We start from the raw sequence: 24777 nt of genomic DNA on the forward strand, positions 1-24777 counted from the left end.
GAAGTAGATTCTCGGAAATTTATGACAAGTATTTCCTCAGAATCATCCGAAGATGATATCGGTTTTTATCATTTATTGATGTAAAATAAAACCCAGATCTGTTATAAAAATAAAAATTCTCTGGCGTGTTAGTGCATTAAGGCCTCAGCTAAATATGTAAGTGTTTACACATGCGTATATTATTCAAAGCAAAACTAACGGACCTTCTGTGTAACACCTTCGAGAAAATGGAACTTAAGCCAAGAATTGCTTTTTTTTTTCCCGTAAATTAGTAGGTTAGATGTTGATGTGGTTGATCAATAGGTTAGATGTTGAACGACGCTTGCCTTCTAACGCTTAAATGTAAACTTGGCTTTGTTCACACCTGTTTAAGAAAAATGTTAAGCCATAGCCAGTCGTAGAAGGTATAAACTTGCGCTGCGTGAACAGGCAGCTAACATTGTGAAATCATCGACCGGATATCAATTCGTGTTTGTTTCTCTGTGATTGGTCGGTTCTTATACCAGATGGCATATACTTAAACACTAGGATAAAATCCTTATACCAGTTTCATAGTAATGGCTGATTGCGGAGATTCCGCTTATGCTAGTTGTGAAGCCAAGAAGCCATCGTCGGAAGTCCATTGCGCCTACTTCACTTTGTGCCACTGGTAGTGAGTATAATGTAAGCACAATTTTTAAAGTGGACCAAAATATTTACTGTAGTTTATACACTGCTCGGGTAAAGTTCGGAGAACAGCCTTGATGGCGTCGATTTTGGCCCAGTAATATCCCACTGCTGTATTGAAATAATTTTTCAGCCAGTTTTTCTTTTGCTATTTGGGTTAGTTTAGGTGTTATGAGTATCTGCTTTTAAAACTCCCCATATGCAGGGCTTAATTTCTAAGATTAGAAGTGCCGGAGCCCTATGGAAGACCGTCAGCAAATGACTATTAAACTCATTATTAATTTTAAAATTAAATCGTTAATTATTATCAAATTAATTAATAGCTATTTAATTAATGTTTATAAATTGTTACTTAATAATTATTATATAATTAATTAAAATTTAATTGATAATTATTATATAATTAATTTTTATTTATTGAAATAATTCAAATTAAATAAAATGTAAAAAGATAAATTGAAATTTAATAAGCGATTAATATAATTTGATTGTTAAAATAAAATTTTTGAACCAAAATTTCCACTGAAATTTTTATTTAATAACATAAAAGAAGTGCCGCAGCCTTCTTATTCAGGGCTCCGGTGCGTCCGCCTAGAATTATGATTTATAACAAAAACTAAAAAGCACCTGTGCCGGGATCCGGTGGGCTCCAGCCCAATTTAAGCTCTGATCATGGGGGGGGGGAGTTCTTTTCACAAAAATTAAATATACTTAAAGTATAGCTGATGAAAATTCAGGGCGAAACAGAATGGGAGTATGAGTGGATGGAAACAAAAAAAAAATGAGGGGAATCTTGGTGAGAAAGAACGTTCTCTTTGACCGCGGCTCTCTGATGATATAATTATAGCCTTTAAGCAGATGTGTGTCAGGGTAAAATGAGTCTTGAATCTGACTCCTAAGGATGAATGTAAAGTTGCTGATTACGCTTTCTCCCCCCCCTCCCATTACTGGATACTGTGGGAAGCCGATGTATAGGACGTGCTTGAGCAGTTTATCTCAAGATTTCACTCTTATTCTACTCGCTGTCACTTAACGCACATTTAAGAACACAAATTCTCCTTCCTGCGAGGAAAACTAACTGTAAGCACCGATAACAATACACTAGATACGATGGCATGGCGAGAAATTTACCCGTTCGTGAACAAACTCCCCCAAATTTATTGCCCTTATGAAAAGGAAAGTTTTCCGCGTGTGAGTGAGGGGACTTTACTTGAACGTCTCATGTTCTCATGAGTTCGTATTTCTAGGGAAATAGAGTATTGCAGTAGCTACTTATTGTTAAACTAAAACGTTAGGAATTCTAAATTTTTTTCCCTGTAAATTGTGGTTCAGTTTTATAAAACGAAGTACCGGAGCTCATCTTATTTAGGGCTCCGGTGCGTTTCGGCTGGAATTGTAATTTATCTTAAAAATTGAGAAGTACCGGAGCCGGGCTTCGGTGGGCTCCGGCGCAATTTAAGCACTGGTTCTTGAACAATTCTAAACTAAGCCAGTGCAGTAAAGCGTGGTCTTTTGTATTTCTTGGTTAGTTTTCAAGCTTACACAGTATTTACCGTAAGACACAGTAGACTTAATTCTGTTGCAGAATGCTTCTAGCTTTGTTGGAAAGCAAAGCATTAGTCGTGCGATTTTGAAAAAGAGTTTATTTCATTTATCGAGTAAAAGCCGGACTAGCCGGTATTCAGTTAACCAGAGAGTTCAAGTAACTGGAATATTTTCAAATTTTAGAAATATTTTTTATTTATTTATTATGCAAAAATAAGCAAGAAAGAGATTTGTAACTCTTAAAAAGCACAAAGCTGCGTTTTGCGTCAAATAGAAAAATGTCGTAAAATAGTGCGATTTAGCTCCAATGGGTAGGAAATGGTGAGATTTCTAACTAATGTAAGCTTGGAGAGATCTCCAGTTTGTATGGTGGACGGAATTGCATAATCGAATATGATGTTTTACTTCGGCGTTTATGTCTGTAATTCCCTTATTATTATCGAAATCTCGCATAATTTAAATGTAGGCATTTGATATTCAAATTGATAACAAATAAAATGACTATTTTTTGTAATTTTAGGCACGACATTTTTTCTTCCATTCATTTGGCTTTTCTGTTGTGAATTACATTTTTTATACGTTCAATTAACCGGAATTTTTGCATATCCGAAATTCGGCATTTCCCGAGTTGAATTTTTACTGTACTTGTAGATATTTAGAACACATAATTCTTTTCATTTTTTGATATGTAATCTTAGTTGTATGTGTATCATCTGAAATATTTTCTAATTCATTGGTATGTGCTGACAGACAGGCAATTCATCTTGCTAACAAGCACTTTACACTTATGGCTAAATACAGCATAATGCTGTAGACATATTATCTTATTTCTTCTGATTTTAGCTTTCAAAAATTTCTGTTACCCATTTTATAATACAAATGCAGCATGTAATGGAAATTGGTGTAATGCTTTTATCAATATGTGCAGGGCTTAATTTCTAAAAGTAGAAGTGCCGGAGCCCTGTGCAAGACCGTCAGTATAGAGCAGCAAGAGTAAATAAATAAATAAAATGGGTATTAAAATCATTAATAATTTTAAACTTAAATTGTTAATGAATATCAAATGAATTAATAATTATCTAATTGATATTAATTAATATTTATTAAATAGTATTTAGTTTACAATTATTATTTAATTAATTCACAACTAATTCATTAAAATTAAATAAAATTTAAAGAGATAAATTAAAATTTAATAAGATATTTTTTATGTAATTTTATTGCTAAAAATAAAATTTTCTGTATCAAATTTCTGCTGAATACATAAAAAAAGCCTTATTTAGGGCTCCAGTGCACTCCGGCTAGAATTATGATTTATTATAAAAACTAAGAAGTACCGGAGCCGGTCTCCGGCGCAATTTAAGCTTTGAATATGTGTGTGTGTATTTATTATTTAACTTTCGTGTATTGTTTTATTTAGTTAATGCATTTTATTTAATGATTTTTCTTTTATTTTTATTTTGCTTAATTTAGAATTTATTGACGTATTGCCAGTTTTTGCAGTATTTGATGTGTGTGTATTTATTATTTAATTTTCGTGTATTGTTTTATTTAGTTAATGCATTTTATTTAGTGGTTTTTCTTTTATTGTTTATTTTGCTTAATTTAGAATTTATTGATGTATTGCCAGTTTTTGCAGTATTCTGGAAATTTTGGATGTTTTGTTTTCAAAGTTCTAGGTTGTTTTTTTCTTATCCTTCCCAAATCCTTACTTCACATAAAATTACAATTTTACTGAAAAACTAAGAATTATCCAAGCCAGGCTCTTTCTGGATTTAAGCCCTGTATATATATATATATATATATATATATGTAGTGCCAATCGCTTGGAGCTGTGATGAAAACCAGATGCCGTGACGTCATTCTCTCTACGAGCTCCGAAGGCGCCAAGCAAAAATTAGGGGAATTACCGTTTTGAGATGATAGACGATTGACGTGAAAGCAGAGACGCTGCTTCTGTTCAAAAAGAACTTTGACGAATCATTACTTGTTTAATTCTCTTAAATGTTAAATTTATGTAATAATCGTTTGTCTAATTAAAATGTCTTTCGTTAATTAATTTGTTCATCGTTTAAAATCCCCACATATATATGGTCTGACTCAAAATCCAACTTTGTTTAATATCCAATTTATTTCACTTTATGAACACATACAGATTAATGAGACTAGTTATATAGAGAGTTTAGTATAATAATCAAATGATCCATATATCTTAATGATGAAAAACATTCAGTATTTCAGTAATGTAACGTAACTGCTGCATACTTAGAACAGGAATTTTCCTATCACAGCATTCCAAAACAAAACTGGCTGCCAGATTCATACATCAAACAAAATTACAAAACAAAGGATTAAATAATAACAAGCAGGAAATGCTAAATTTAATAGGAGTGACAACAATATGTATAAAATATTATTTCAAGAGGTAGTAGAACATAAATCAAAGTTTTCCCCTCACAATGGTGAAAGAAACATTTGTGACTATAATGTCACTAGTAGAGTAAGAGAACTCTAAAAATAGAAGAATACATCTCTCCCCCCCCCCTGCAATGAGAATAAAGAAAATCTTGCAGAAAAAAAGTACAGAGAAATGAGAGTGTGAATAAGCAATTGAGGGTCTTCCACTCCCTTTTTCTGAACCACCGAGCTCTTGAGAGGACCTTTCAGCTCACTATGTATTTTTAATACTCCCTTGTCACACAAACTCTATCCCATGTCCTTCTCTATATAACTACTATACTGGCTGGGTGACCATCATTTGGGACAGTTTATAGTCTCTTCAAGCTGTTGCAATAAGATTTGTACGAAAAACATCAGAAATGAAAACTTTGTGCTTTGTTATAAAATGGACAGGAAGGAAGTCCTGTATTAAATCACAAGGTATCTATTTTTGAAGATGGTGAACTATAATTATGTATATATTCAATAAAAAAAAATTCTTTCAAACTATTCTCATTACTTTTGGGAGAAATCCTGTTTAGAGAAATTCTCTTAAGGCATGTTGCTCGTCCCCAAGTTATTTTTAGGGAAAAAAATATTTAGTTAATAAAAGGAAATGAGAAACATCTTGAATCTATTCGTAACTGAAATTTAAAAATTCAAGCAAGTATTATTGCGTTCAAAGTAATTTTCTAAATACTTTTATATACATGTTTCAGCTCTACACATTTGTCTCATGTAATAAATAGAATCTTTTCTAATATCTGTAAAAATATATCATTGGTTGTCTTTCTTAAATTATAGTCTACATTTACATAACTTAAATATTTAAATTTCATGTTTTAATATAAATTTAATAAATCTGAATTCTGATCATATGTTTAAATTAATGTACAATAACTTGTCAATTAAACTTTCTTATATTCTCTTTCACGTTTAGAATGTTCAGCATCATTAGCACAAGGTGGATTTTTCCTAAATGGTGGCCTTTATTATTGTTCCAAAGATTATCAAAAGCTCTTTGGAACTAGATGTGCTGAGTGTGGAGACTATGTAGAAGGTGAAGTAGTCACAGCACTAGGGAACACTTATCACCAGAAGTGCTTTGTATGTGCTAGCTGTAGGTAAGAACAAGTTTGTTTCCCTCTTTTGTTGAAATTTTTGATTTAGTATATTGCATAGATTTTATGATGGTTGTTCTCTAGAGATGTGTAATTAGTATTGTTCTTGGTGGCCAAGCTAAAAATAAAAGAAAATCAAAGTGAAGTATATTGCTGACTGCATCTTTGTTAGAATTCAATCCAGCTTTATTAAAGCTATAGTGCTGTATCTTTTACACAAGATAATTTCAGAGATATGAGAAAATTTTGTTGTTTGAATCATGGGGGGGGGGGGGAACAGAGTTAGGGATGAAAGGTGAAAGAAAAATAAGAACTGTTATGTTTGTAGTGAAATGATTTAATGTTAAAAGGAAAATAAGTTTGCTAAGTTACTTATATGAAGTATTTTATGGTGAGGATAATCTTGAAAAGCTGCATTATCTTTAAGAATATTAAATTCTTTTGTTGAAGTGGCAAGAGTGGAGCATAAATAACTTATTTCATTACTTCATTATTATAAAGCTAATTTAGATATTTTTTGTTATGTATATATTGTAACCTTCTATTTAGAGATGTTGAATCTGTATGAGTGATGATGATTTATTGTTGAGTCTTATATTTAGAGATGTGATTGAGATATGGCACACCAGTTTCTCGAATCTCTTGTATAAACATAGGAATGATAGGGCTCAAATCCTCTATATAATTTGAAATGTAAGTTAACAGTCAACTGTTTTTAAAAGATTTACAGTCACATAGGGTAATTTCTTCATGATCAAATGAAGAGCAAGGCTAGTTGTTATTTCTTTATAATCAAGCAAGGAGTATCTTAAAATCCTTCTATAGAATTCTTTTCAATATGACTGTCTGATGCTGCCGCTACCCACGTGGTGTTATAAATTTCCGTGTGATTTTGTTTACTACTGCTTTTTCAGAAATCTGTTCCCAATCTATATACTTGAACTGCCTATCACTTCCAAGAAAATTAGTTCTGTTATCCAAACAAATAGTGTAATGGTCTTTCTGTATGATCTGTGATTCATTCAAGTAACCTGTAGAAAGCTTCAAGTCAGTAGAAAAAGAAAAGCTAGGTCCACTGCTAATGTACATGGCAATACATGGGATCACTACCCATGTATTTTGACCTCCTTTTAATATCAGTGGTCCAGTCAAGTTAACTCCTGTAACTTTGAAAACAGAAGCCTCCCTTTCACTCTTCGTAGAGTGAAGCAGTAGCATTTTATTGCATTAGACTTGACCTTTTTCAGTTGACACAAGCTTGAATAATTTATTTAACAGTGTTTTGGGTTTTCAAAGTCCAGTATTGATGTCAACTAAAGATTCGTATTTGAAGAGATTTGAGATGTTATCTCAAGATTCATATTTGTAAGCTCAAGATGTTATCTCAAGATTCGTATTTGAACTGTAAGAAAATGCTCATCAGAATTGACCATTGGTGGCAAGATCTTTTAATCCCCTGAAAGATTTTTCTTTGAACCAATATCAGAATGACCATTTCTGCTTTTATGAAGTCTTGTGCCGTAATTTTCCCATAAATTCTATCATCACATTTGAGTCTAGAGTTTCTTGCAAAATCTGTAGATCTGTGAAATGACTTTTAGAATTTTGTGTGAGAAAATATTCTCAGAACTAATATTAGATGGAATGTCTGAGTCTATCATGATGACAATACTTTTATCCACTTCAAATTTCACAATCTGTAAATTGAACAGTATTTCTGAGGTATGTCATATGTTAAAGTTTTTATAGACCATCCCACCATTTTAATCTGGCTGAAATATCAGGATTACATTTTTGAGAAAGAAAGTTAGCAGGCTTAAGATTTCCTGAGAATAAGTCTCTAAAACGAAGAATTTCTTAAGGATTATGTTTTTTGAACTTTGTTGTGAGCAAACATTTTCCACTGCTGCCATTTTGATCATTGAAGCTGTTAAAAAATCACTTCAAAATATCATGGAAGGGGGGCCTTTCATAAGTTTAGTTTGGATGCCATTATTGAGGCAAGCCTGTTTTGCTGTTAGTAAATTGCTGACTTGGCATGTTTGCATGAAGCAAGTTCTCTGTAGAAATTCTATGAAATCATTTGTTTTATAATTTGGGACCAATATTGTATGCTTTGTAAAATTCAAGGGTCAAATCCTGAGGAAGAAATTTTAGAATAATAGGACACAACAGAGTGCTCTAAAAATCTGTTACGTGTTTTAACCATTTGAGATATCTTGCCTGAGTCTGTATTTTATAATATGAATTGGGAGATCCCTTAAATAATTTTCATTTTTAATGGATACATATTTAGACAATTTTTCATATGAGCATTATTAAGATTGTCTTTCCTTTTAAAATGATCATGTAAGATTTTCATAGCTTAATCAAAATGTTTTAGTGCTATTCAAGAATCTTGAACACAACCGGTTGCTGTCTTCTCTGAGTGGGATTTCAAGTACTTAAATTTGTCTATGTTGTTTAATAATTCATTATTATAGCAAGAGGATTAAAAAATGTTCCAAAAATTAAGCCATTGACTATTGTCTTCAAAGAATATGGGAATTGAAAGTTACAATAATTTGATATTCGGAATATCTTTTACATTTTGCTTGTTTATTCAGCTTGTTTAAATCACTGTCATGAACCGAAACTGTAGAAATATTAGTGTTCAAGTAGATATTAAGTTCTTTAATACATTTCTTAAGCTTGAAATTTCAGAGTGTTATCTTCTCTTGATAATGTCCTATAATTTTGTATTCATTTTCAAATGGTGTTTGCATTTAAAGATGGTTCTAACTAACCATTTTTTTAGAAAGTATTTCCACTTTGAGCTGTTCTAATAGTTTTCAAGCTCACGAATACTAATTTATCTAATTCATTTTCTATCTTCTTAAATAGTTCTCAAATGGCAGTTCACAAGACGGGTCTTTTCTTTCTTAATTTATTTACTTCTGCCATTTTCATATGTTTCAATGCATAAAAAATATGTTTTTCAAGGAAAAAAAAAAAAAATGTTTCAATTAGCTAACGAAATTATTCTGCTGCAGAATATTTCAAGAATAAGATTTTAAAATTTTATCAACACTTGAATTCAGATATTCCACATTCTCCAGTTTCTTAAGATCGCATCAGTACCGACAATGGGCATCACAGCTGTTATCTATATATATATTGCAACCAAGATAAAGCAGTCAAGGAAATAAAACTCAGTCAGTACCTTTGGAATGGATTTGGTATTCATGGTTCCCCTAATGTGACTGGTTTACTCTGTTAAAGGAATTATCCATTCCTGTTAAAGGAATTATCCATTCATTCATTATCCATGATCTAACAGTTGAACATCTTATGCTATAAAATAACACCAATGATTTATTAAGGCTATCGCTTATATACAGTATTGAAATCTTCTGCACATCGCAGACACCAGAACGTAACTGTGTGAAGTTTTGTAGTTCTAGTCTAGGAGGATGTATTTGCAGTGGCATAGCTAAGGAGGGGCAAGGGAGAACATCAGCTCCAGGGCACAGCCTCTAGAAGGCACTAAATTTATGCTACCAAATTTTAGAGTAGAGTGTTTTCCATTCTTGACTAACAGAAGAGTGCGCAAAATCTTCAGCTGTCACCGGGCACTGAAAGTCCTAGTTATGGCTCTGTGTGTTTGAGGTGAAAAATACAGCAGTTATTAACAATGGGTAAGCAAAGTGAGTTTATAGGGGGAAGCAAATTAATTATGAAAAGCACTCATATGGAATTCTATTAATAAAGTTCAAACATGTTTTTCCAGTCCTCAAGCAAACAGCCATAATGTAATATTATGATTTATAAATTAAGCTGTTAAAAAAAGAAATCCAGGAGTCTATATTTAAAAATTTAGATGAAATTATTTTATCGGTGCACTATCGTCCTGCTTATGACCTAAAAAGTCAGCAATGAGTAGCTGCAGTAAATAATTAAGTACATGATATATTAACAAGAGGAGCATAAATTAAGGTTTTTTGCTTATAGTGATTATAAACTAATGATCAATAAGAGCTACTACTAGTTTGTGAAAAAAATTACTAGAAATAGGATTTGTAATATGTCTTCTATATTATGGGTATTCATTCTTTTTTTTTTTTTTTTTTTCTTTTTAAATTATCAGAGACTGGTATTCTCAGTAGTGACAGAATTTATGATAAATATTTACTCTTTGCTTATCATTTTTTTTAATCCACTTATTCCAATTTCGAAAAACAAAGGAAGGAAACAAAATCATAGTTATAGTCGTAAGAAAAACACCATACATATATAGATGTGGGCAAAACTTTGCTAATTATTTTCTTTTTATTTAACCTTGATTATGAAATACTGAAGAAACTAGAAAGCAATGAATAATATTAACAATCTGTCATTCGGGTTTACTGAATATGAGTTATATATCATGTGTTGTATAATATGTTTTTTGAATTGCATATTTAATTTAAAATTTTTCTATAATGTCTTCTTGTAATGTATGTAAAAATTTTCCAGTGTTTTGAGAAATGTTACTTTTCATATAAAAACGTTTTAGATGTTATTCTTTACTTTTTTATTTTCAGTTTTATAGCTATGACACACATTAGAAAAGCTCTTTATAGCTATAATACATACTGAAATAAATAATTTTGTTTCAGTATGCATTATAGTATGAAAGTAACTATCATTTGATATAATATTACTGACAGATTTTTTTTTTATCAAATTCCCCGAAATTGGAACTGAGTAGAAGAAATAAAATGTTAGTTGAATATTTCCGAAATGTATAATTATAGCACATTTATATTTCTGATCAATGAGTAATTAACGTATTGAAATGGGTATAATATTATACACATTTTTGTGTTTTTAAAATGGCTGAATGGGGTGATTTTTATAATATTGTTTAAATTATATAAAATGAATATAGAAAATTATTTGATAAGTGTCTCTCAAATCTTGCACATTTATGCAATTTTAGAAGCATAACAACTAATATGAAAGAATCATCAACAATTTCTTTTGTTGAAAAATGAGAGGTTTATTTGGAATCTGTTTTGTTATTAAGTGATCAAATTTAAAATAAAATTTAAGAAAGAATATTTAGGGTATTTTAAAGAAATGTATTTAATGTAATAAATTGGTGCTATTAAAAAATCAGTAGCGTAGCTAATGGCGTCTTGCATTTGGTGCCATGCATTCTTTTTCTTCTTTTCTGTTGTTGTATTTGATGAGTATTAGCATAAATGAAGCAATATCAATTACATATCATAGCAGTCAATAAAAATTCATGCAAAACCTGAAAAATACATTTAAATATAATATCTGTGGGTTTATATATATATATATAATTTAGTCTTTCCATGTATGAAAATTAACTCTAAGGAGACGTTGCTTTCAAAAATATTTTATTATTTAAATATTTAACTTAAAAGAGTGTTTTTAAAAAGTCTTGTATGTATTAAGCTCTTTAATTTTTTATGATAAATTTTATTCTCATAAATTCATTTTCAGGCAACCTTTTCCCTCTGGCGAAAAAGTGACATATACTGGCAAGGACATTCTGTGTACCAAATGTATTCAAATTCCAATAGTTTCTGCTGACTCTCCAACTCAAGAATCTCAATTCCAAAATGGACAGATTTCTAAAAGTATGTTTCAGTATTTTCTGTTGTTAAAATAGACTGTGTTGTCAATTAAATTTATGCAATTAACACCTTTCTGTTTTTAGTTTGTGCTGGATGCAATGAGAAATTAAAAGAAGGTCAAGCTTTAATTGCATTAGATAAAGAATGGCATATCTGGTGTTTCAAATGTACAGCTTGTGAAGCAGTTTTACATGGAGAGTATATGGATAAGTATGCTTTCTTTAATTATTTCTTTTAGTTGTATTTTAATTTATTAAAAAGGAGTTTGTAGAGGTGTTTTAATTTGAAGTATGTATACTTTCTCCTAATATTTAATTTGATCTGGCTGCATTTTGCATCAATATAAATTTTTATTAAATGCATTCACATCTTAGTTAATACCTCAAATACATTCTTAGTTAATATTTAAAATATATTGCTGAAAATAAGTGCTAAACACAACAAAGTGAATTTTTTTAAACGTTTGTTTATAATATAGGAGTTGAAATTGTCAATAAGAATGTAGTTATTTTAAAAAACCTGATTAAGGATATATTTCTTCGGATATAAGCATATGATATTGCTTTTAATTTTTTTATTGTTTTTAATTTGCTGTGTAGTTAGGAATCACTTTAAGCATACTTTGTAGGCCTTGGAATGCTGATTATGATATGGATTGTAATCTGTAAGCTATTTCATAATTTTTTATATATTAGTATTGTTAAGTATTGTGTGATTTTAGTATAACTGATGAATCATTTTCTGTAGCAGCAAAGACTGTACTTTTACTTTCATTACTGTGTCCATCTCATACAGTCTATAGAGCTCATCATTATTAAACCTTTCTTTTTAATATTGTTAAATTTAGTAATTTCCTTCATTCACATATCATCGTAATCTCACTTGAAGCATTACCTTAGTGATGGTTTTTTCTTAACCCCCCCCCTGATAGCTGGACAATTTGTTAGTTAAGCATTTACCAGAAATGACCAAAAATAGTTAGTCATTTAGCTATTTTATCACCAAAAAATTCCCCAAAGTTCTCCACTGGAGGGACCAAATTACAATCACAATAAAGGTGAAACTGCATTTCAGTTTGAAGGGAAAATGCCTTCAGGGAACAGATACAATGGTTATTTATCCATTTTCCTTTACCACCACCATCTCAATAAAACTTCTGACTTCATAGTATTTTAAGGGCTCCCATTCCATCAAAATACTATACTTGTATAGTTACTGTTATTATAAGAAGAAAGAAAATTCAAAATTTGCCAAAACATGACTAACAGGTACATTTACTGATGTAATGGAATAAAATACAAATTAATAAAAATTTAAGGACTCTGATAAATTGTTAGAAATGACCGACTGTAAAATATTTAAATGTAGGATTGTTTGATAATGTCATGTTTGGAATTTTTTGTTGATACAGTTTTTGTGAGTACTCTTCTTTACTGCAATAAAATTCATGATTTTTCTGTTTGCTGATTACCATCAAACTTTTTTTATTATATTGTTGAATTATGTTCTTTAGATTAAATTATAATTCATAGAAATTAATTTTTAAATTTTTCATGTAGGGATGGTGTTCCATATTGTGAAAAAGATTATCAAAAACAATTTGGTGTTAAGTGCAATCATTGTGAACGTTACATCATTGGCAAAGTATTACGTGTAAGTTAAATTTCCTCTGTCAAATAGTTTGTGCAAATATTTATTTTTAGTAAGATAAAATTTAATATTTAAGTGTTTATATGTTATTCATTATGCAAAATTATGTAACAAATATTTAAATCTTTTTTATTTCTATATATAGGCTGGTGATAATCATCATTTTCACCCAACTTGTGCTCGTTGTTCCAAATGTGGAGACCCTTTTGGTGATGGTGAAGAAATGTATCTTCAAGGTAAGTCTAATTAATATCTTCACGTTTTACCAGTTTTTTTAATCCTAAATGTGGTATCAGGATAGATCGTAAGAATGAATATTCAGTGTCTCATTTTTGTCAAAAAATAATTATTTTGGACTATGCAAAAGCAAAGTGTTTCTTCTTTTCTCCCACCCCTCTTCTCATATCAACAACCACTCGATACACTTTCACACACCATGCATTTTTGCGTGCACCCTTTTCACATAGACATTATACACTTATATTACTGTCTTCGGAATTTCTGAACTTGCCAATTTGGCAATCAGTTTAACTAACCGCTATACCATCTGGACAGCTAGCTATAAATTATTGATATAGTTTTAAAATGATTTATGTAAGTATGCTTTCACTCAGCAACCCTGATCTGGATTGTGCTATGCTGCTGTATCTTTAAGCTCGGGTTTGAATCCTGGAGAAGTTTTGTATGTTTGTAAGTGTATAGTGCCTTTGCAGCATGAGGCCACTTAAAACATATGGTGAACTGAAAATCCTCTCACAGTGTTTGGTGGTGGGTAGAGTGGGAGGCCTTTGAATGCATTCCTTGGGGAAGTCTTAGAATTGGGACAGAGCTGAACAAAATCATAATTTCACCTGTAAGGTACCCAAGGCCCATGCCAGTGACAAATATAATCCTACACTCCTTGCCAAAATAAAACTCATGGACTTGTTTTGATGTTAAATGTCAGATATGTCACAGAAACAGCACAGTGTGCTTTTATTCATTAGCACTTTGCATTAGTTTAGTTGTTTCATTAAAAACATGATTAAAGACCTTCCTCTTAAATCTTTTCGTAATACTTATTTAGTAGATTTAAAAATTTGGCTAGAATGTTATTTCATTATTAAGAAAGATCAAATGAAAGAATTATAAAAAACTAACAAATTTATAATGATGAGTATCTTGAATTTAACTAGGATTTTTCCAGATAGTAGATCATCAGTTTAAATCTGGTAAGGTGGCATGCAGAAATTATACAATTAAAAATATGAAATCGTAATTTATGAAATAAGGAACAGTTATGATCTAAAAGCTATCGAAATTTACCAAAAAAAAAAAAGCTTAATATTTGTTTACTTTATTAAACATTTCTTTCAATGTAAGTTGTTTAAGATACTTCCACAGAAAATTCAAAAAGTTCTTTTTTCTTGTGTCATATACAGTGGACTTTCCAATGTCATACTCCTCCCATAATTTTGAGACAGATATGCCTTTATCCATTTTTTGCAGCAATTCCACTTTTTGTTTAATGGACATCGAAACATGATTTCGCTTTGTAGATCCTTTGACAATTCCAGAATTGGAAACTGTTTTCAACATAATCGAAAGTTCAAGCTTGGTTTTTATAAAATTGCCGTAATAATAACAGTCTGAAAAATATAATAAGCTGGATCAAATTAGAAGATCAGGGAGCAGCGCAGTCTGCCTTAGAATCGGTAAAGATAATTTTAGCATAGCTTAATAGCGCCCGTTATACATTATTGGCTGTGTATCACAAGATTAGCGATGAAAGCCAAGTTGTCTCTCTAAATTTTGGCTTGCTCCTATTTCATATTGAATTAAGCCTGAATTGTATTAGTTTAGTTATTACTATGCCTACGTTTATTTCTTGCACATGCTTCAAACTACTCAGAGTCATGAATAAACAAACTTCCACATATACTTAAGGGTTTATCTAGGGCCGGCGCTGGATACTGCCTGGCGCAGTCTCTATGGGTCCTAAATTCTGCTACAAAGCACTTTTCTAAGTTCTAAATTTTCATCGTGCCTAAACTTTGGATCCCAGTGCTTTCCCTAAATCATAAGTACTTCTCATCCCTTAATTTTGCCACTTGGTGCTTTTCCAAATTCCAAAAATTTCGTCTTCCCTAAATTCTGTTGTCCGGTGCCGATATATTCTGACGCCGCTTCTGGGTTTATGGTGAATAACATATTAGTTGTTATTTATTAAAATAGCTCAAAATGTAATCTTTTGGCCTATGAGCTTCATTAACAAAATCTATTTTTAGCATATGAAAAAAATTTTGTTGAATTTTTCCTCGTCAACATTTCTTAGAACATTTAAAAATCTAGAATCAGCGCTAAGTGTAATGTTAGCATGAAAGGTTGTCATACTCTTGTAATTCAATTGATATAAAAAAAAGTTTAGACATCACAGCATGAGTTATTACTGAAGCTGTCATGTATTGATAAACATGTGGTGATGATGGCAAAATATAATAAATAATGACTAGCCAGGTCGGTGGCAGGAATATAAAATAGGTGAATGTTTTGGTTTGAGATGTATGCCATGTAGACACTCAGCTATAGAGCTAAATTATTAATCTCTCAAATTTATGCTTGCATGATTGTTTTTCCATAACTAGGTATTTTATTTAGTGCATAAGGGAAGTTAAGAATCGGAATTTTTAAGTGAAAATCTCCGCATGTTTTATTACGGAAGGAAAAATCAAATGCGCATGTGTAAAGCATTAATAAAAAATAATGTTTGTGGCTTTGAGGTCTGGATTTTAAATCATATTGGATAATGGACTTCCGGATTTCGGACTTTGTACTGTAGTGGCTACCTGTTTTTCATAAGGATGTGAGATGTGTCTAAGATGACGTTTCACTTAGGCATTTTGTTCCCACACACATATACAGTACAAAGTCTGTAATCTGGACGTCCATTATCCAGAATGATCTATAATACGGACCTCAAAGCTACAAACTTACGGGTTTTTCCCCATGTGTAACGTGTATACGAGCCAGTTTCCCTTAGAAAGTCCTTCACGAAGGCATCCCTCCCCTTAAACAGATAGCCCTAGTGTGCTTTGCCGTATTTCCCAATACACCACAAACTTACGCATGCATGTGTAATGTGTGCGTCTGCTACGCATGCCCATAAAGCATTTACCCATGCGCGCTTCTGATAGTGAAGAAAGTGACAGAGAGGTTATTGAAAACGAAAAAGTTTCGATTGATGAGTTAGTCGGTATTCTCTACACAACAATTACAGAACTTGAAAAGTGGAATTTTGTAACTGAACAAGAAATTATGTCTGTTTATAGAATTAAAGAGAAAGTATTAGCACAAAAAATGAAGCAATTAAACAACTTACATTAAAAGAAAATAAAAAGAAATGTTTGATAAAGTAAACAAATAAATATTAAGCTTTTCTTTTTGTAAATTTTGATACCCTTTAGATCATAATTGCTCTTTATTTCATAAATTACGGTTTCAAATTTTTTATTGTATAATTTCTGTATGCCATCTTACCAGATTTAAATTGATGATCTATAATCCGTAAAAAACCTTTATCCGGAATCGCCGAAATCCCGATTACTTTAAAGGATTACAGACTTTGTTCTGTATATGTATATATAAAGCTGTAAGTATCCATTTAAGCAACCACTCATCAAATATGTGCACACATAATCTCCAGTATAACTGCATTTTTACACTACCTGACTTTGAAAATGTAACACCAAGGAGTCGCCAGAGAGTGATGAAACTCGGAAAACAGAGACAGCAACGAACTATAAGTGATAATGATATGCGTGATACAGAGTGAGAACAGCATCGGCTTAGTAGGTTGTAGAACCACCTTGGACGCCGATGCATGAAGCAACATATCTAGGTACAGAGTCAGTGAGACTATGGATAATGTCCTAAGAAATGGCTGTCCATTCCGTGTCAACAATTTGCCACAGATTGACTTCTGAATGCAGCAATGGTAGAGTCTGCAAATGGCATCCAATCACATCCAAAATGAGTTCGATTGGTGAGAGATCAGGAGAAAACGGTGGCCAGAGAAGCATTTGTACACCTTGCAGAGCATTTTGGCTGATGCATTCAGTGTGCGGTCAGGTGTAATCCTGCTGATACAGGCACTAGGCACTCCCTGAAGATAAGGGAGGGTTGCGGGCCACAGCACGTCATCCACATATCGTTGGGCAGTCATAGTGCTCTGAATACGAACTAGACGTGACCTGAAATTGTACACAATTGATGAAGACCTCTATAATTGATGAAAAACACCAAACCATGATGCCACATTGTCATGCGGGGAGGTGTTCCACAATTGCTGCCGGGTTGGACCTGTCTTCACATCGTCACCACACTAGTACGTGGCAACTATCATTGGAGAAATAGAAGCATGACTCACCTGAGAACATGACCCTATGCCATTCTGTCCTCCACATCACTCTTGCACAGCACCATTGCAGACATTGGCATTTATGATGTGGGGTCAGTGACAGTCTTCTTAACAGATGTGACAGTGCAGGCCACTAGCCGCCAATCAATGGCAGATGGTTCTGGTCAATATGGGAGCATTCATGGTGTATTGAACATGCTGCAGCATGGAGGTTGATGTGGCTTGCTGGTGAGCTACTGCTTGTCAGCGGATGCTGACATCATCCACGGGTGCTGACATCATTCTGGTTACACTGGCACCTTGAGTCAGCCTGCAAGCAGAAAAATATATTTAAAAATTCATTCTGTAACCTGTGGAGCACAGGAAGTTTTAGATTCAGTCACTTTCTCTTTCTTTGAACGTACCAATAATTTTTTTATGTATGTTAAATTATGCCTCAAACTTATTTTCATAAGCTCAAATTTAATTCCTGGCTGTTTTGAAGTTATTGCCCAAAGGATTAACTCAGTTCAAACTGCAGTTGTGGCTATTATTGTCTATATAAATAAAGATCTCCATAAATGAGATGCAGCCTAGATTAATTTTCGCAATGCCATAGCTAAGACAAAAGATCAAATCGAAAAATGCTACTAGACATTGAATAATGACTCTGTTATTCCTGTATCACAGCAGGTGGACTTCTAGTCATCTAGACAGCATGAAGAACAAAGTAAAGGTGCTATTTAAAAGAAAATTTAGATAATTGTCCTTCTGCAGGTGTTATACAGCTGGAAATTAAGGAGATAGTTTAGGTGGGCATGAGCCATATATATAGCTAATATACTTACTGAATGCATTCTCCCCCCTTCCTAGAAATCTAATGTTTTAAACATAGTGAGTGCTGCAGTAAAACAATGATACTAAAGTAATCAAACAGTATTAGAAATGATATATTATTTGTATAACACAGGATTTTAATTTAATTGTCAGAGTTTAATGCATCCATTTTAAAGTAATCTCATTCAGATTAAGTAGTGTTTGCCAATCCTTGGAATATACATTAAAGTTGTTCCTGTGAATTTTCTTTCATTATATCATTTTGAGTCAAAATAGTGGTTACAAAATGGCAGTTTTAAGTATGGGATTAAGAAAAACACACATTTTACATATTAGATGAACACAGATCTTGTAGAGTCAGTTTAGTTGGTGTGTTAATCATTAGTTAAAGGATCTACCATAGCCTGGTTTATCTTAAATACATTTCATCCATTTAACCATCTTTGATACATTTTATTCAATTTAACCATCTCAGAGTATTTGAAACTTCTTGTTTTTGATAAACTATTGTCTTCAAAAGCTTTTTGCAGCATTGACTTTTTGTAGCCAAAGTTCCATGGTGAGAGTAAAATTTAATACATGTTATTTGCTCAGTTACTTTTTCTATAGTCAAATTCTTTTGTTAAAATGGAATCCAATTGCAGGCAAAGAAAGGAAATGAAATACAGATTAAATCCAAATGTTGATTACTTTTTCCAAGTTTTTAAAAACATTGAAAGTAATTTCTGCATATGTATGTTTTAAATGAATCATTACTGTCACTTTTTTATCAGTATTATATGCTTACTCTGTTTGAACTTGTTGTATGATTAAGTTCTATAGACAGTTCAGACATATTACAATTTTTATACTTTTTAATGTGATGAAATTTGATGCCATAATTATTTTGCATTTTACCTCAGTTTTTTAAGCTGTTGATAATAAGGGGAAACATTTTTTAGGTGGAGCAATATGGCATCCTCGATGTGGACCTTCACCAGATGGCAAAATAGATGATGATTATTTAGAGGATCACAAAACAAATGGTGTAATTGATGGGCATGTATGTAATGTACTTACTTTAAAATATCAACATGTCTTGTCATGGTATGATGTATTTAAAATATATTTATTCATAACATAACTTAAAATGTGTTTCCTAATTTAATAATTATATTTGCTTGAAAGAATAAAAGTATGCTACTGAAAGAATTAAATTTTTATTTAAGTAAAAGAATTATTAAATAAACAATGTCAGTTATTTTGAGTGTTATTTAAACTCACAAGCACATTCAAATTGTATTATATTATAAATCTTTTAGCTTGAGTAAATTTCCATTTTAAGTCATGAAAACACAAAAATCTAGCTTTTTTTGTTGTCCCCTTGTAGCAGAAATAATTAATAAAATGTTAATAATGCTTAATAAATTAGATACAGTAAGAACTATACCTTTATATATAAAATTCACATGCAAGATTCACATAGTGGTTACATGTATGATATGAAAGTGTACCTCTGAAGAGATTCATATGAGTCAAAGAATGGAAAATGTGTTACTCATGACATGGTAATAATGTCAGATAGTAAAAGTCAAAGGACATAAGCTTTTTATGGATAATTTCTTTTCTTCACTTGATTTATTTCATGAATTGCTGCATAAATATCAAATCAAGTTATAATACCATTTGCTGCAATCAGAAAAATTATCCAAAATTGAATGCTAAAATCCAAGTACAAAAAGGCCAAATTAAAATTTTCATCGGGGATGACTGCAGCTTGTTGGAAAAATTATGAGAATTTTTTTATGCTTAGCTATGTGCGTAATCATATTACAGCCTGTGATAAAACAGGAAAGCCCAAAATTGTATCACCCTACAGCGAAAACATGGGAATTGTTGACTTGAGTGACCAAATGGCAAACAGTTGCACATTGAGAAGGAAAACTTTGAGGGGGGGGGGACTTTTTTTTCCACTTGCTCAATTTAACAGTTTTAAACTCATTTATTTTGTACAAAGTGAAAATTGTAGACATTTTATTTGCAGATTTTTTGGAAAAAATCTTATAAAATAACTCATAAGGGATTCATAAGCGTCAGTGAGCTCTAAGTCTCGGATACCATTTCCTGGACAGGGAACTAGCTCATTCAAAACAAAGCTCCAAAAAGATGTGCTGCTTGTCAGAAAATTGGAATAAGAAAGCGAACAGCATAGTCTTACTTAAAAAACGTCCACAAAAACGAATGCGAATATTTTGTTTTAAAATACGTATAAAAGAAGTAATGGTTATAATATTCTAAAACTACTTTTTGTGATAAAGGGCTCAACCATCTCTTTCCTATCTTAAAAAACTGATAAATGGGTCCTCCACAGGGCCCATAATAATAAACAGAAAACTTTGGTAATTATAAGTTAGATGTTCAAAATAGATTAGCATAGCATTTGTGAATTATCACTATCAGTTGAGCTGACATAATGCAAACAGAATGCTCTTACATATTATATAAATAAAAAACAAGGCATGTTTTCCATCTGAATTTCTGAACCTTGACCTTTTGACTAATTCAGTGGCTTGCCATTCATGGGCCACTTTTCCAGTCAGTAATTGAGATAATAGGGCATAATGGCTGAAACCAGTAGATGGCTACCGAAATTATCAAAGAAAAAGTGGAAAACAGCCAATTCATCTGGGTCACTATAGAACTCGCTTGACCTGACAATGAAATTTTTTTGAGTAACTATACATAAAGATACTCCCAAATAGAGTTTAAATTGCACAGTTTAAAATATACCTGCATGGAAACAAACTAATTTATACTATAAAGGAATTTCAAAGATTTTTTGCTAATCAGGAACCTTAAATTATCTGGAAATTTCTCCTAAAGTGTTAAATTACATAACATGATAAAACATAGAATAATAATACGTGGTATTGAAAATGGTAACTTCTTTTTGCCCAGTTTTTCAAAAGCTATATATAACACAATTTTCCCTTCCGATTTGAAAAGCTCTTTGCACTAAGAATTACCTTGATTTTAAAAATACATTAAAATACGTTTATACATTAAAACATGTTCTCTTAGTAAGCTTTGGAATTTAGTGTAAATGGGACATTTTTAATTATTAAGAAGTGCAAAGGAGATTCATGTGTAAATGGGGGTGTTTTTAATTATGAGTGTGCATACTAAATAAGTTAATATTTTTAATGAAATGTTTCATTCTATTATTAATACCTGAATTATATTCATAATTTTCAATGAACAGTGTAAAACGGTACTTGTTTAAATAATCCTTCTCTTTTTAACTTTTAAAACTAACATATATTATTCTAGAAAATAGTTTTCTAGCTTCTGTTTTATTCAGCAGATATTTTTGAAAAGAACTAACTGAACATAAGGTACACTTACATAATTGGGCATTGCAGTGCAAGCAATGTATAATAAAAATGAAATTATGTTGTAAAGTGTTTATTTTTTAACCATTCCTTGTATGTAAAAATTTGTAAAGATTTAGCTATTTTCGATAACATATAAAATTTTTTTTTTTTTTTAATTATAAGGAAATTTATTAGTGAAAAAAGACGAAAATGAAGACCAGATCTAAAAGAATAAAACTAACTATAAAATAATCAAATAGCTGCAGGAATTTTATAGCATGACTTTTAATATAAAAATGTAATAGAAATCATTATTATAAGCACTTCGTAAAAACTGATAATCTTATAATGCAATTTAAAATCATTATTTTAAAATTCGGACAAAATTTTTGTAAAAAACTAAATTATGTACTATAATATAAAGAATGACATTTTATGTAATGTATTTAAACATTTCCTTCTGTGTATCATCGAGTAGCCTGATTTCAGAACAATATTTGATGTAATTTGAAATTCTTTGTAGTGAAGAAAAGCATCTAGAAATTCAGTCACTAATTCCTACATTCCCCTTCCTTTTGTGAAATAAATGCACCCCCTTGAGAATTCCTTAAACTATACGCAAGAACCTTTGTTGCAAATAAGGAAGTGATTTTTCTTTAGAGGGAGGGGTATTAGTTTCAAGAATTCCCATCTTCTCAAGTCTCTTGCAGCGTCCAAAGCCCCAGGCCCAAAAGGTTAATGAAACTTTAGAAAATGCATGAAACTTCAACATGAGAAGCTAAGTTTTAATGAGATTTCAAGTTAACCTTTTTTCGGAAATACTTTTACTAAATGTATTAGCAAGGGCTAAGGTAAAAAAGAATTACTCTTTAAATTGTCATTATACGTTTTTAATTATTTTATGGGTATCACAGATACTTTCTTTTGTCAATAGTATATCATTAAATTAGTTTATCCTTTTTTGTGTGTGTAAAGTTGGAAAATTAAGAAATTATGGGTATCACAGATACTTTCTTTTGTCAATAGTATATCATTAAATTAGTTTATCCTTTTTTGTGTGTGTAAAGTTGGAAAATTAAGAAATTTTGATTTTATAAAGCATGCTTTTTTACCTTAAAACTGATTCTATAATTATGAAACTAACAAGAATTTGTAGTGTATTTAGCTTATCAAACTTGTCATTCAAGGTGATCAAGTTGTCCAACATTAAAAAGGGAATGCTTGTGCTTGATTTAAGTCAATTTTCTGTTATTTTGTTGCTTTTCTCTTGCTTTTGCATTTTAAAACTATTTTTGCTGTTTTATATATTTTGCATTCTTATTCACTTATTAACATATCTTGTTTTGTTCTGTGATAGCAAATATAACAGTTAACTGCCATATCTTTTACTTTGAATTATGTTTTCTGAAAATAATTGCTTGATTTTTCTTTGTTATGTGGCAGTACCCCCCGCCCTATTCCCCTAGTCTCTCAAGTTCACGTTCCACAAGCCCATATAGCTCTCTCACCAGACAGGTTTGTTTTTGTTTTCGCATAGATTTATTTTGTGCTTTTCTTTATTTTTGCTTTATTGTTTTATTTAAAATATCTTGCTTACATTATGTATATTTTCAAAAATATAATACTTTTTTTGTTAAATATTTTTATTTTGAGAATCTTTTAATAAATCTCAAAACTTTAAAGTACATTTGAATTTTCAAAACTAATATGTTTTGCAAGTATCCTTTCATTAAGTACATGAAAATTAAAATTATGATCTTCTAGACTGATTTACCATTTCCGTTATAGGGTGCCGATATTTTAACGCGATTTCATATATGTAAAAACTTCTCTTTTGCATATACTGATATATGTTCGGGCATGTTATTGAACTGTGTATAAATATGAAGATGAGATAAAGTACTGATTTTTGTTCCAGCTGTGTATATAATTGGTTGCTTTTCTTCTTATTAAGAAAACACCGTGGGAGGAATGTTCAAAGTTTTGATATGTTATATTAATTAAATGTGTTGGTAATATTAATGAAATGTAATCTGTGTGGTTTTATTATTGTTAGAAGTAGGCTTTTTTTTATATTGTCAGTTTACTAAATGGTAAATATCATTTCATATGACTTAAAACCGTATATTTTCTTGGAAAGTATGCATAAAAAGAGGTTTATCTTTATAAGTGCTTGCATTTTCAGAGAGGTTTTCCTTCACCATTCATACAAGAAAAATAAATAAGTAATTAAATAAAGTATTCTGGCTAACCTTTTTCAGATTTTGGGCATTACTCACTTGCTTACTTAGTTTTATTGAATTATTTAATATGTTAAACATGCATGTTTCAATCAAAATTATATTCATTTCTGCAAAATAAACGTAAGCAACACTCTCATTTTAATCATCTTCTTAATTATTTAAAAATATTAATAAAGGCAAAAACATTTTAATAATAAGAACAGAAATTCGAATCATGCCCAGCATTTGCTTAGTATATATCATGCTCCAAGTGTTCAGTAGGGAGATTGCATAAATTATGTAATTGTGATTCTGTAAAAAAAAATTTGAGGTATGTTTTACGATTAGTTTTATCATTTTTAGAAATAATTATTGCAGAATTATATTTCAGTCTCAAACTATGTCTGAAAGTAAGAAAACAAATTTTAAAAGAAAATTGATTTCTTTGGATGAAAAGTACAAATTTTGAATTGTTTTTTAAAAGAGGAAATGACATCTGTGTTTCCAAAAAGTGGTGCAGAAGTGAGAACTATTAAAAAATGACTTCATTTTTATATTTAGGATCAGAAGTTTTTGGATTGTATCTCTCTGTTTTATATTGGTTGTTAGTCTGTGTAACACAGTTTCTAGGAACCTATCTACTGTGTTATAGGAGTGATACCTGTAATTATAACATTAATTTAAAAAATATTCTGAGAAATCAAAGTTAAAATATTATTTATGGAATGTAAGCAGAATTTTAACCATACTGCAGGGGTCTTATTTTTGCATTCATTCAAAATATTAGTTCAAACATGTTATAGCAGCCAACCAAACTGTGCAGTACAGTCTCTGGACACTAATGGTTTGATTCCAGGTAAATAGACTGGCTGCATGAGTATATTTGTGTTTTTTTCCATGTTTAACATGGGTACAAGCCAGTTTCCTTTAAAAAATCCTCCA

General features: G+C 31.0%; 1 protein-coding gene across 2 annotated transcripts in view; it reads left to right on the forward strand.

Annotated features, from left to right (window-relative positions):
• Positions 1-24777, forward strand: part of Unc-115a (actin binding LIM protein Uncoordinated 115a) — a 213598-nt gene that overhangs the window by 124797 nt on the left and 64024 nt on the right. Inside the window, exons 3-9 of one of the 2 annotated variants that reach the window (XM_085813788.1) lie at positions 5591-5774; positions 11265-11401; positions 11482-11608; positions 12958-13051; positions 13194-13284; positions 19202-19302; positions 23057-23128. In XM_085813788.1, the coding sequence (XP_085669914.1) occupies positions 5591-5774; positions 11265-11401; positions 11482-11608; positions 12958-13051; positions 13194-13284; positions 19202-19302; positions 23057-23128 (806 nt within the window). The remainder of the gene's footprint in view (positions 1-5590; positions 5775-11264; positions 11402-11481; positions 11609-12957; positions 13052-13193; positions 13285-19201; positions 19303-23056; positions 23129-24777) is intronic. The other variant, XM_085813789.1, reaches the window with a different exon arrangement.

The sequence above is a fragment of the Stegodyphus dumicola genome, chromosome 3 (genome assembly GCF_044657685.1).
Source record: "Stegodyphus dumicola isolate Sdum_Otavi_A_Nest chromosome 3, ASM4465768v1".
Classification (NCBI taxonomy): Eukaryota; Metazoa; Arthropoda; class Arachnida; order Araneae; family Eresidae; genus Stegodyphus; species Stegodyphus dumicola.